This window comes from Cebus imitator, unplaced genomic scaffold, assembly GCF_001604975.1.
Source record: "Cebus imitator isolate Cc_AM_T3 unplaced genomic scaffold, Cebus_imitator-1.0 Scaffold169, whole genome shotgun sequence".
NCBI classification, from domain to species: domain Eukaryota; kingdom Metazoa; phylum Chordata; class Mammalia; order Primates; family Cebidae; genus Cebus; species Cebus imitator.
The window spans coordinates 1,057,643-1,071,654 of NW_016107484.1; the positions used below are offsets into that span (position 1 = coordinate 1,057,643).

Below are 14,012 nucleotides of genomic sequence, written 5' to 3' on the forward strand. Positions count from 1 at the left end.
ACACACACACACACACACACACACACACAGCCACAGCGACTGACATTTTAATGGCTATCAATGATGTGTAGTCTGTTTACTAGTAATGTCTCAAAGCAAATTTCCCACTTTTGACATTGTGCTGCAGCAGTACAAGAGCCACCACTGGGGAAAGCTGGGTGAAGGGTACATGGGGCTCTTTGTTCCATTTGTGTGACTTCCTGTGATTCTATAATTATTTCAAAATAGGTTTTTAGAAAAAGCAAAGGGCGTGGACAAACAGCTCAGAAAATAAGAGACGCATAGCTAACGTACAGGTTTTTAATCATGAAATTTCATTAACAAATGGTACAAATTGAAGTGAAACATCAAGTTTGTCTATTGCAAATCCTGGACTCCCATCTCCAGGCCAGAGGAGTCGGGAACACCCTGGAGTCTGATTGGGGTTTACTCACCTGGCGAGGAAACCCAGGACTCTGGCTTTAAATGGTACCCTGCCCCAGGGGTCGCTGCCCCTGCTTGAAAGTCCAGTTATGGCTTGAATCTGACAGGAAACTTAAGAACATGCCCAGTAATCTCCTAAAACTCAGGAGTGTGCCTCAGTATCCCAGCATTGACCCTCCTACCTGCTGTGGCCGACCCAGCTGTCCTGCCTGGTGGATGTGGTCGCTGTTTTGCTGAAGGTAGGCTGGGGCGGCCTGAGTGACGAGGCCGGAAATGGAGCCACTCTCCTTTCTTTGTTGGTTAGCAGTGGTGTAGGCATGGTGGTGTCTGTGCTTCAGCGGAAGGCCAGGACACAGCCCTCCCAGGCAGAGTGAAGTCACCATCGCAGCAGGCACATCTTGCCTGGTATCCACGTCCTCAAGTTGCACTATTTTCTGGTTGTCATGGAATGATTACTCCCTGCTTTTCACACACACAAAAGACAAATATACACCCCCACAAACAAGCTGGCACACACGTGGGCAGAGCACCTGCATGTACTTGAACACTGGCACACTGGAGGGTACTCCTGCCTTCCTGTCACAGCCCTCGGAGCCCGCTTCTCTAACAGGATATCCTAGAACAGAAAAAATGAAGATGCCAAGGGATCCACTATGAAGATGCAGCAGGACCTGAAACCCCTGGGCTTCCTCTGTAGGAGGCTCTCTGCTCAGGCAGGTGGCCCACAGAGGTGCACACTGCCCCTCCTGCCAGGACACTGGCTGTGGCCCCTCCCACATCCCGGCTCTTCAGTGTACCTTTGCCTGTCTGTAGCCTGTTAGCTTTGGCTCCTGGCAGCCTGTCGTACCAGGCCCATATTCCAGGACCAGCCGGTAGAGACTGCCCTTTTGAAGCAAGTGAATTGGACTCCTGGAAGAGTCATTCCTCTATACCCTCATTGAAACCACCTAATAACTGTGATCCTCATATCTGGATCTGGTGCACAAAATTGACTCATCCGTAAGTTTATATCTGTTTTTGTGATTAATTGCCTTCCATAACTAATTAGAAGCCCTGGAATGTCTTGTACCTGGCCTGGTCTTTTTTCCTTGTTTATTTTGAAAAAGTAATACAGTATCCCCCCATATCTGAGGGGATGTGTTCTAAGACCCCAGTGGATGCCTGAAAGCACAGATAGTACCAAACCCTGTACTGTATACACTACATTTTTTCACTATATATATTTGTGATAAAGCTTAATTGATAAGTTAGGCACAATAAGAGATTAACAACAATAATCACATAAAGCAATGACGGCAATCTGCGGTTCACAATTGCATGGACAGAAGACACATTTTTACCATAGATCTTAGCCACCTCAGCGTATGATTTTTTTCTTTATTAAGTTAAGAACTTGCCTTTTTTCTCGTGGTCATATCTGAATTACCAGCATCACTACTCTTTCGCTTTGGGGCCATTATTAAGTAAAAGTAAAATAAGGGCTACCTGAACATAAACACTGTGACGCCGCAACTATGGATCTGATCACTGAGATGGCTGCTACGTGACTTAGCAGACAGGTGCCATTTACAGCGTGGATCTGCTGGACAAAGAGATGAGTCATGTCCCAGGCAGGACAGAGTGGTATGGCATGAAATTCCATGCATGGTTTACAATTTACAGATTGTTAATTTCTGCAACTTTCCGTGTAATATTTTCAGACAGCAGTTGATCATAGGTAAACCACAATACCACAGAAAAGGGAGGAATGCTGTACATTCCACTGTTCTGTTTCAACAATACTAAGCAGTGACCAGTGAATACTCCAGCTCACTGGACGCCTTGCTTCTCCAGCTCATCTCTGCAAAGAGAAATTGCTATGTCACTCTTAGCCTTTTCTAATGTATCCATCTTGAGATCTGCTGCCTGTCTTTTCTCCTTGCTTTCCTATGTGTCTGTGTGACTATCTCTGTATATAAATGATAGCCATACTGGGCAAGGCATGGTGGCTCACACCTGTAATCCCAGCCCTTTGGGAGGCTGAGGTGGGTGGATCACATGAGGCCGGGAGTTGGAGACAAGCCTGGCCAACATGGCAAAACCCTATATCTACTAAAAATACAAAAATTAGCGGAGCGTGGTGACACATCCCAGCTACTCGGGAGGCTGAGGTATGAGAACACGTTAGCACAGGAGGCAGACGTTGCAGTGAGCCAAGACTGTGCCACTGCACTCCAGCCTGGGCAACAGAGTGAGACTGTCTCAAAAAAAAATAGGCTGGGTATGGTGGCTCTCACATGTAATCCCAGCACGTTGGGAGGCTGAGGCGGGCAGATCACAAGGTCAGGAGATTGAGACCATCCTAGTCAACATGGTGAAACCCCATCTCTGCTAAAATACGAGAAAAAATTAACTGGGTGTGGTGGCGTGTGCCTGTAGTCCCAGCTACTCAGGAGGTGTTAGAGGTTGCGGTAAGCCAAGATTGCGCCACTGCACTCCAGTCTGGTGACAGAGTGAGACTCTTGTCTCAGTCAGTCAATCAATAAAATAAAAAATAAATGGTAGCCACACCGTATATCTTGCGCCTTGGTTTTGTTTTTGTTTTCTCACTTAACAGTGCGTCTTGTAGGTCTTGCCTACATATTACCACATAGAAATGTGTTATTTTTAAAATTTCCCCATAGTGTTCCACTATGTAGATATGCCACAGTATTAACTGGTCCCCTGTGATGAATATCTAAGTTATTTCAACCCTTTGCTGCTGCAAACAGTGCTGCAGTTTCATGTCCCTCTCTTCACGTCTCTGTGCCTATGTGCAAGTGGATCTGTGGAATCACTTCCTAGAGTGGGTTTGTGGGTCACAGGGATGCACATTTATGATGTTGATGGGCAGTTGTCAGTTTGCCCTTCAGGAAGGCTCACAGTTTTTGCCCATCATTCTATCCCCAGCACCAGCTCAGTGATGAGAACTCTTCCCCGCCAAGAGCCCTAAACTGATTGGGAAATAAAACAGAGGTGTCACTATGTAGCAGCGATATTCACAGTAGCCCAAAGGTGGAATGACCCGTGTCCTACTGATGATGGATAAACAGAATGTGGTCCATCTATGAGTGGAGTATGATTCTACCTTGAAAGTAATGAAGTTCAAAGAATAATTTTTTCTTTCCTTCCCTTTCTTTCCTCCCTCCCTCCCCCTCCTTCCCTCTCCCCCTCCCCTCCTTCCCATTTCGCCTCTTCCTTCCTTCCTGTCTTTTTTTCCAAATTATTTGGGAAAGAATTTCCTCTCTCTTTCTCTCTTCCCTTCCTTCTTTCTTTCTCTTTCTTTTCACTTGTTTTCTTTTGAGACAGGGTCTTGCCCTGTCACCCAGGCTGGAGTGCAGTGGTACAGTAGTGGCTCACTGCAACCTTGACCTCCCAGGCTCGAGCAATCCTCCCCTCTCAGCCTCCTGAATAGCTAGGAACGCAGGCACATGCCACGAAGCCCAGCTAATTTCCTAATTTTTGTAGAAATGGGGCTCTCACTATGTTACCCAAACTGGTCTCAAACGCCTTGGCCCCTCAAAGTGCTGGGATTACAGGTATGGAACTAGGTAATGGTACTGGTTATAAAACATGGTGAATGTTCTTAATGGCACAGAATCATCTACTTTAAAATGGTTAAAATGGTAAATTTTATTTATATTTATTTTCCACAAGAAAAAGAGTCAACAGATGGTGGCCAAAATATTTTCATTATTGTTGACCAAGTGAGGATATGGCTTGTTAAGTAAACCCCAGACTGACCTTCCACCCCCACCCTCCCTCCAGGAGCAGAGGAAAGAGGGAACGACCCCAGCCCAGGTTCTCCTTCAGCACTCACTGTGACATGCCCCACTACAGACAGGTCGTCGGGAGAAAGCCAGGGATGTTTTTTTTTGTTTTGTTTTTTTTTGAGATGGAATCTTGCTCTATTGCTAGGCTGGAGTGCAGTGGTGCACTTGGCTCAGCTCACTGCAGTCTCTGCCACATGGGTTCAAGTGATTCCCCTGCCTTAGCCTTCTGAGTAGCTGGGCATGTGCCACCATGCCCAGATAAGTTTTGTGTTTTTAGTAGAGACGGGGTTTCTCGATGTTGGCCAGGATGATCTTGAACTCCTGATCTCAGGTGATCCACTCACCTTGGTCTCCAAAAGTGCTGGGATTACAGGCCCGAGCTACCACACCCAGCCATTTTTTTTTTTTTTAACTGAGACTGAGTCTCGCTCTGTTGCCCAGGCTGGAGTGTAGTGGCAAGGTCATAGCTCACTGCAACCTCCACCTCCTGGATTCAAGCCATTCTTCTGCCTCAGCCTCCTGAGTAGCTGGAATTACAGGCACACACCACCACACCTGGCTAATTTTTGTATTTTTAGTAGAGACAGTGTTTCACCATGTTGGCCAGGCTGGTCTTGAACTCCTGACCTTGTGATCTGCCCACCTCAGCCTCCCAAAGTGCTGGAATTACCACACATGAGCCACCATACCTGGCCTCTGTGTGCTGATTTTTGGAGACAATGGTCTGAGCATGAGTCAGGAGTTCGTCCCAACCGGAACCAACAAAATTAGCCATGCCCTGCCTGCCCTCTCTGCCTGCCCCTGTTCTTACTTCCAGCTTGGTCTGTGCAAGTCTTGCAATTTAATTTCCTTCCATTCCAAAGCACTCTTTTGCCAGACCTCTGAGGAATTCATAGTTTGCTAGTTTCTTCCAAGAAAAGTTTTGAGAGAGACCTTTGTTGTACTGTGAATTTCCTGTTTCATGTCAAGAACCTGCCTTCTAGGAAGGGCGGCCGTGGTAGGGCGGTGTAAAGATTGTTCTTCATGGAAAATTTAGCATTCATTTAATAACTCCATATTTAAAACACCTCTCATGTGCTAGGCCCTGTGCTGGCGACCCTAGGCAACAGTCTTCCTACAGAGGAGGAGGAGAGGGCTAGTGAATGGGTGAATGCAGTCCGGCTTCGCTGTTTTGATGGGAAGATGGCAGGGGTGGGTTCAAGGGGCAGAGGCCGGAGGAGGATTGTGGGTCTTGGGGGAAGCCAGTGGTCTCACAGAAATGGTCAGAACATGTTTCTGGTCTGCTTCTAAGAAAGAATCCGACATAATCCTGAGTTAGACTCAGGGGCAGCCCAGTCACCTTTGTCTGGAATATGTTAAGCTGGTGGCGTGAGTTGGGAGAGCAGAAGTCCCCCAACCACAGATGCTTTCTGCTGGTGCTGCCCTGGGGGCTCTGCCAGGGCAGGCTCCCTCCACTGCCACAGGCTCCCTTGTGGGCATTTTAAAAGAAAATTTTAGACAGGGTCTCTGTCACCCAGACTGAGGTGTGGTGGTGCCAGGATAGCCCACTGCCCTCTCTAACTCCTGGGGTCCAGGGATCCTCCCAGCTCAGCCTCCCAAGTAGCGGGGACCACAGGCTGCTTGGTCTGTACTTGGCTACTTTAGCGTTAATCTAATAACTCATTTAGTAACTGCACACGTTGCGTCCAAAGGCACAGGCCACCACTCCCTGCTATTTTCTTTTTTCTTTTTGAGACAGAGCCTCGCTCTGTCACCCAGGCTGGAGTGCAGTGGCACGATCTCGGCTCACTGCAACCTCCACCTCCCAGGTTCAAGTGATTCTTCTGCCTCAGCCTCCTGAGTAGCTGGGATTACAGGTGCCCACCACCGTACCCGGTATATTTTTAGCAGAGACAGGGCTTCACCATGGTGTTCAGGCTGGTCTCTAACTCCTGACCTTGTGTCGCCCGCCTTGGCCTCCCAAAGTGCTGAGATTACAGGCCTGAGCCACTGAGCTTGGCCGGCTTTGTCTGCCTCGTCTCTGGCCCCTCCCCTCCCCTTTCTTTCTTTTGTCTTTCTGCGTCGTCCAGGCTGGTCTGGAACTCCTGGGCTCAAGTGATCCTCCCACCTCAGCCTTCCAGAGTGCTGGGATTACAGGCTTGAGCCATTGCACCTGGCCTCTTGTGGGACTTTTAGAACAGTTTTTCCTGAGTACCTTGTGAAGAAGGGTCCCCGTGGATGTCTGTCCTCTCCCCTCCTTTGAAGATTGACAGTGCACAGCCTAACAGCTCTGCCAGGCCCATCAGGAGAGAAATCTACACAAGCCTGCCCAGCGTTTCCGGGCATGAGTTGTCCAGGGCATCCCTTCCTTTGTAGCACCTGAAGCATTCATTGCCCCTCGCCACCTTCTGAGGCATCATAGAACTGCATGCATTGCCCCCTCAGATCTTGACTTGAAATTGCCGTGGGGGTGGTCTGGAGGTGCCGGCGGTCAGTCGACCCTTTCTGGCTGTGGCTGGTCTAAGTTTGGGTTTTGATTTGGATGCCCTTCTTTGTGTTGGTTGAGCACCACCTGTTGGCCATGGAGATATTACAGAAACCCGGGGTGGAGGGGTGATCCCATTTGGGAGTTCTGGTCTCTGTGTTGCTGCTGAAGTCTGACTGCTGGACGTAAACACCAAAGAAAAGGGAAGCATTTCAGCTCACGGAGAGGAAGAAGAGGGGACCCTCAAACTAAACCTTGAGGTTTCTAGCCTGTAAGACTAAATTTCCCTGCGTCTTGCCACTCCCCTCATTGCATGGGATTGAAGCTGTTGGTGTGACACCCTTTTTGATTGCTTTTTTTTGGAGACAGAGTCTTGCTCCTTCCCTTAGGCTGGAGTGCATCGGTGCCATCATGGCTCACTGCAGCTTCAAACACCTGGGCTCAAGCATTCCTCCTGCCTCAGTCTCCCCAGTAGCTGGGACTACAGGCAGGTGCTACTACACCTGGCTCACACATTGAGAGTTTTTCACTGCCTGGATCAGGCTGAGTTCCTGCTCACTGGAGCCACCACAGTCCAGGCAGAAGGAACTGCGTGGGCCTGGCCTCCTCTCGGCTGAGCTGGTGTTCCTTATCCACTAGGCCTTTGCTTAAATGCCACTTCCTCCAGAAAACCTCCCCTGGCTGCTCTGGCCAGGTTGGTTATCCACCTTGTGCCTACAGCTGTCTGCCCTTCAGGACACTCAGCTTGCAGGCATGACGTGTGCCACCGCCAAGGGCATGCTGCATGAGGGGGACCTCACCGCCTCACCCGTCCCCCGACCTCAGTCTTTAGCTCTTCACAGCGCAGAGTGGGTGAGGCTTCTGCAGCTACGCGGATCCCACCCTCAGGGCTAGCCTCGCACTTGGGGCCGACCTCTGCCCAAGTCTCTGTTCCTGGTGTTGGCAGAGGGCACAGGTGTCACCTTTTCCACTTGTGGAGGAAGAGGAACCACATGGCAATATGGCAAATGTAAGAGAAAGGGCTTTTGAAGTCAGGGCAGGGGTTGTTAAAAACATCATGCCCGGCGGGTCGTGGTGGCTCATGCCTGTAATCCCAGCACTTTGGGAGGTGGAGGTGGAAGGATCACTTGAGGTCAGGAGTTCAAGACCAGCCTGGCCAACATGGTGAAACCCCATATCTACTAAAAATACAAAAATTAGGCCGGGTGCAGTGGCTCACACCTGTAACCCCAGCACTTTGGGAGGCCAAGGTGAGCGGATCACCCGAGGTCGGGAGTTTGAGACCAGCCTGACCAGCATGGTAAAACCCCATCTCTACTAAAAATACAAAATTAGTCAGGTGTGGTGGCGCATTCCTGTAATCCCAGCTACTTGGGAGGCTGAGGCAGGAGAATCACTTGAACCTGGGAGGCAGAGGTTGCAGTGAGCGGAGATCGTACCATTGCACTCCAGCCTAGGCAACAGGAACGAAACTCCATCTCAAACACAAAAAAAATTAGGCAGATGTGGTGGCTTATGGCCGCAGTCTCAGCTACTCAAGTGTCTGAGGCTGGTGAATCACTTGAACCCAGAAGGCGGAGGTTGCAGTGAGCCAAGATCGTGCCTCTGCACTCCAGGCTGGGCAACAGAGTGAGACTCCATCTCAAAAAAAAAAAAAAAAAATTATGCCTTTCAGTAATAACTGTAGATCATTAAGATGGTTATTAATATCTTTGTATTTGCTTTAGGGTTTACCAGTTGTGTGTGTGTGTCTAAGCATGTACATGTGTGTGTATTTTACTATACACAAGTATGCTCTCATTTAGTCCTTATTAACACACTCTGGAGGAGAGTGTGTCATTCTGCTTGTATGCAGGACACTGCTGTAGCTGCTACAGGTAGGCAGCAAGTATGCCATGACAGTGATGGCTCTCTGATACCGCAGCTGCCTGCTGTACCACCAGTGAGGCAAGGCCATCAGCATGGAGGTAGGTTAGACAAGCCTTTGAACTGGGGAGAGAAGGAAGGAAGAAGACGTGTGACTGCTCTGAGCGCCTGACCTGTTGGGCGGAGGCTGCTGCTCTCTACATGTCTCTCGTGCTAGGAGGATGCGCCGTGACATTTTACTGGGGGTGACATAACCTTCTGGCCTGTATTGCGCAGAACCTGGGCTCCTTGCTGGGTTGGGTGTCGATATGCGTGAGCATCCTGCCAGGGTCATAGCCAGGGGCGTCTGCCTTCCAGAGCAGGTTCCAGCTTCACGGAATGTTTGTTGCTCAGGCGCTTCCTCTGAAGTCTGCAGCTATTGTTGGCAGATCTTGGCTTGCCACGTGGCCTTTCTGAGTGGGACTGGAGAAGGGGCAGGGCTGTGGCCTATGGTCAGATAAAACCTCCACAGCCCCCCTGTGGTAGGGGCCAGAAATAGTGCCTTGCCCATCTCAAGCCATCTGAACAAGAGAAACCCTATGCCACTGCCCAGAGACGGCTCCTGGCCTAGCACTTGGTAAACTGAGCTGCCCAAGACAGCTGTGCCATGGGGAGGCTGGGTTTACAAGTACTCTTGACTTATTTAATGAAGAATTGTTAATTGAGCCCCTACTGTGTGCCAAGCCACCTAATGGTCCTCCCTAGAGAAGCTGCACTGTCCACAGGGGAAGGTGCGTGTATGCAGACACTGCTACAGAAGTGCTCCTGTGAGACTGTCCCGAAGCGGAGAGCAGAGAGACCCTGAAGGAATCGGTGCAGCCTGGGAGAAGCCAGGCCAGCTCAGAGGAGATGATGTGGGGGCAGCATCTTGAGGGATGAGGAGGTGGCCAAGTGGAAGGACATCAAGAGTGAGGACCATGTCAGAGGCTCTGGGAGGCAGGAAGGGTCCTGCCCTGCAGCAGCTCAGGCCAGCAGGATACTCAGGTGCTTGGATTGTGAATGCCTCATGGGGCTGGTGGCAAAGCAGGTCAAAAGAGCCTGGTTTTCACTCTGTGGTCAGCAGATTTCTTTTGAATTTTTAGTTACGGAAAATGTGTAGCATATGCCAAAGTAGAGACTATAGTGAACCCCATATGCCATCGCCTGTGCCAGTGGCTACACCCCATGGCCAGTCCTGTCCTCTGAACCCTCTCAGTGTCCCCACCACTCCCTGCCCCATGTATCGCTCTGAAGAAATCCGCCAGTGACCTGAATTCCATGAAGCCCGACCTGTGGCTGGGGGTGGATCAGTCAGGAGTTTGGTCCTATAATGATTGGGTAGCACTTTTAAATTTCACTTCATTTTCAGAGGAACCACTGAGTCTCCCCACTTTGCTTTGCCTTTCAGTGGGAAGTTGGTGTCTCCAAAGTGGAAGAATTTCAAGGGCTTGAAGCTCCAGTGGAGAGACAAGATCCGGCTCAATAATGCCATCTGGCGGGCCTGGTACATGCAGTGTAAGTGCTGCCCAGCCTGGGTACCCGTGGCGGTCAGAGCTCCATGCCCTGGAGGCCTGGGCACCCAGGGGCCAGAGTCTGCTCTGCCGACAGGAAACCCAAGCCAAGTCCGGGGGAAGTGGACATTTGAGGGGTGACATCTGAAGAGTTAGGGAGCAGGTCTAGGAAAGGAAGACTTGGGCATGGGCCGACTCTCTCCAGCCTGGGTGCCGTGGACCTGGCAGCTTCTCCGGGAAATGAGTGTGCTGGGGCAGGCTTGTGTTGGCTGGTCTTTCTCTGAGAAGCCACGCTGCTTTTCTGGCTGAGGGGTTATTAACAGATCCTCCCCTTTCACTGGACTCCTTTATTCCCCTGAAATCTCCTTTTCGAAGAAAAGGGTACCTGGGAATTTGTCCGCCCTTGGGGAGGGGTGCAGCAGACAGGACAGGGCTCCCTCGGGTTTGGATCATGGTGATGACTCTCATCCTCTCTCTTCTCAGATCTGGAGAAGCGCAAGAATCCTGTGTGCCACTTTGTGACGCCCCTGGACGGCTCTGTGGATGTAGACGAGCACCGCCGGCCAGAGGTACTTGGAGGTGACCCAGGGTGGCTGAGAGAGGAAACGCACTGGCACCTTACCAGGAGCAGCTCACAGCGGGCTAGTCCTGCAGGAGAGGCTGTGGAGGGGAGCCCTGGGCCTGCCCTGTGCCATCCATGGCCTGGGGGCCAGGCCTGGGACCTGGTGGCCTCTGGCAACCCCAGGCTGCAGAGCCTCCCCCTTCTCAGAAGGGCCAGCTTGAGGACGGAGAGGGTTAATGTCTTTCTGGTAATTTTTAAAGTGTTTGTCTATGTATGATTATACATGCACAGGAAGTGTCTGAAAGAATATACAGAAGTCTCTTAATAGCAGGAGCCTCTGGGGATAGGATTAGGGCCGCCAGGCAAGGGGAGGATGTTTTCTTCAGCGCATATTCTTCCGCGTTGCTTTCATGTTGTCCAGGCATGTCTCACTGTTACGATAAAGGTGGAATTCAGAAGGTAAGCTAATGAAAGACAGCTGTGAGACAGTCAGGTGTAATCTGGTATTAGATAGTATCAAGGGATATCATTTTGTTGGGTATGGCAATATTGTAATCAGTTCTTTATAACAAAACGTCTTCGCTATCGAGGACACACACTGAATTGTTTGTAGGTGAGGTGATTCGGGCCTTGAGATCTGAAAGTGAGGCAGGCCCAGGCACGGGAGGCTCCTTAGCTCTAGAGCTGAGAGGCTGTCATGCGAGGCATCCATGCTGGCAGCACTCAGCGGTTGGATGCGAGGCTCCTGGAGGGCGCATTCCACCTGAAACTTCCTGGAATTGGCTGTTCATTTTTGCCCTTTGAATGTGGCAGAGGCTTCAGGGAAGGGGCATTTGTGGGGGAGGTTGGGAGTTTCCGCAGCATTTCCCTGCTTCTTCCCCTGCTGGAGCATTCTGCTCTCACCCCATACACCTGGGCAGAGCCTCACGGCTGTGCACCCAAGGCCTTTGGCTACCTTAGGTCTTGGAATGAAAGCGCATTATTAGCTAGAGGACCTGCTGCAGCACAGAAGTGGGATTTGCTTTCTGAGTGACATGGTAGCCATCGTGGGATTACCAGCTGGATTGCCTGAGTCCTGATCATAGTGCCAGACAGGTACACGAGTTAAGCTTTGCTAATCAAGCAGAGCCCCCTCTTTTCACTCTGCCCTGTGTCTCTCAGGCCATCACCACGGAAGGGAAGTACTGGAAGAGCCGCATCGAGATTGTGATCCGGGAGTATCACAAGTGGAGAACCTACTTCAAGAAAAGGGTATCCGGCTAGAGTGTTCAGGCAGCCAGCCGAGGGAGGGAGGGGCGGAGCCCGGGTTCAGAGCCCTGGCCGAGGCTGTAGACTCCAGACTGCCTAGGTCGTGTCGTTTTTGCTCTCAGTTTCCCCATCTGTGCCCTGGGTGGGGGTCTCCTTCGTGCAGGCATCGGCCGGGGGTGGCATAAGCAGGACTCTTCTCCCTACCTGCCTCCCTGAGAGTTCTGTATATTCTAGAGCCCTTGGGCTCTCCTAGAGCCCCTGGTGACCACCCTGTTCTGTCCCTTGGCCCACAGCTACAGCAGCACAAGGATGAGGACCTCTCCAGCTTGGCCCAGGTGAGTGAGCCTCGGAGCTCTGAGGACCCCCACTGTGACATGGGACAGCAGGCACTTCAGTGGCCCACTGGGAACCCTGCAGAAGGTGGCAGACCATGAGCCTTCACTGGGGCCTTAGGAATGGCTCAGAAGCAGTCCAGCTCTCTCTCCTGGGTGAGCTGGAGGAAGCTGCTCTCTGAATGCCTCCACCCTGGTGCCTCACTTCCGTGGAGTAGCCCCTGTGACGAATTTTCCCAGGTGACAGGTGTAGGAATTCTGCATCTCACTGTTACCCTTTGACGCTTCTTCCCCTGTGTTGGTGTTGTGTTAGGACTATGACATGCTGTACTGGCACAAGCACAGGGACGGATGGAAGACCCCCGTCCCCATGGAGGAGGACCCCCTGCTGGACACAGACATGCTCATGTCGGAATTCAGCGACACCCTCTTCTCCACGCTGTCTTCACACCAGCCAGTGGCCTGGCCCAATCCCCGGGAAATAGGTAACTCAAACCAGGGCCTTGGGCTTTGAACAGCCAGCTGCTTCCTTCAGGGCTGTCTCTGAGCTGCTGTGTGTTATGGTTGGGGGCAGGCAGTAAGGAAGAGAAGGATAGCTGGCCTCATTTAACATCCAGGCTGCACATACTGAGTGGGTGGGGTCTGCAGAGTGGGCCTACTGGGCAGCTGCCATTCCCGTGGCGCCATGGTGGGAAGACAGCAGCAGGGTCTGGTCTGAGCCACTGGCACATTTCAATACTCTTGCCTTCACGGGGGACATGTGCCGTGCCTAGGCTGAGGTGTCCGGGCCGTGTCTCATGCTAAAGAAAGTCGGAAGCACTCCTGGTGTGACCGCTCACCTCAGTGACATTCAGTCTTCAGTTAACCCCTCAGGGAAGAACACAAAGATTGAAAATTAGAACAGTGTTGGAGGAGGTGTCTGTTCTCTGCTGAGCTCCTCACAGCTTCCTGGGGTGTCCATTCCCTGATACTCAATTTTACCTTCCTGACAAAAACTTACTTTCCTGCCTTTTGAGGGTGCAGAATGGCCACAAACCCATGAGAAGGTAGAAATCCCAGCCAGCTCCTTGGAAAACTCTAGAATGTGAACAGGGCCTGGAAGGTCTGTTCCAGGCCTTTCTTTCATTCTTACATTATTGTCTGAGAAGACAAAATGGTTCCTCTTCTCTGTGGTTCCTGCAGCACATCTGGGAAATGCAGACATGATCCAGCCGGGGCTGATGCCTCTGCAGCCTAACCTGGACTTCATGGACACCTTCGAGCCTTTCCAAGGTGAGGACCAGACGCCGAGTGCGCGGCTGCTTGCCTCTCCCGGCCCAGCACAGAGCAGATCGCTGCCTTCCTTTAAGAGCAAGACTTGGTAGAATGGACAAGGGAACAGGCACAGAATTTTTTTTTTAACTGAACTGTTTTTTGTAGTAACTGCAAGGCCTGGAAAGTTTTTCTGGGACATTGTTCTCCAAGAAGATTGGCCCTGGGTTTGGCCATGACTGTAAGCAGTTCTCCCTCGAAGCAGCAGAGGGCAGTGATGACACAGCCAGTTCCCTGCCAAGGCCCTGCAGTTACATGGGTCTTTGAGCCCCTGCCACGTGAGAACAGCAGAAATCCCAGGCCTGGGAGTGTTTCAGAGCCCAAGATAGTTGCCAGCATGTGTGGTTCCAACCGGAGTCCCCTTTCTACAGAAAAAAAGATGTCTCTGAGGGTAATACCCTCTGGCCATGGCATCCCCCTTGGCCATGTGGGGTGTAGGGGTTTAGTCCTTTTTTTTTTTTTTTGAGACGGAGTTTCGCTCTTGTT

The 14,012-nt window shown here is 51.1% G+C and overlaps 1 protein-coding gene across 2 annotated transcripts in view; it reads left to right on the plus strand.

Annotated features, from left to right (window-relative positions):
• LOC108315151 (MLX interacting protein) overlaps nt 1–14,012 on the plus strand; it is a 65,809-nt gene that overhangs the window by 38,251 nt on the left and 13,546 nt on the right. For both annotated transcript variants that reach the window (XM_017544294.2, XM_017544295.2), the window contains exons 2-7: nt 9,971–10,077; nt 10,557–10,642; nt 11,797–11,886; nt 12,177–12,218; nt 12,529–12,700; nt 13,398–13,487. In XM_017544294.2, coding sequence (XP_017399783.1) covers nt 9,971–10,077; nt 10,557–10,642; nt 11,797–11,886; nt 12,177–12,218; nt 12,529–12,700; nt 13,398–13,487 — 587 coding nt within the window. The remainder of the gene's footprint in view (nt 1–9,970; nt 10,078–10,556; nt 10,643–11,796; nt 11,887–12,176; nt 12,219–12,528; nt 12,701–13,397; nt 13,488–14,012) is intronic.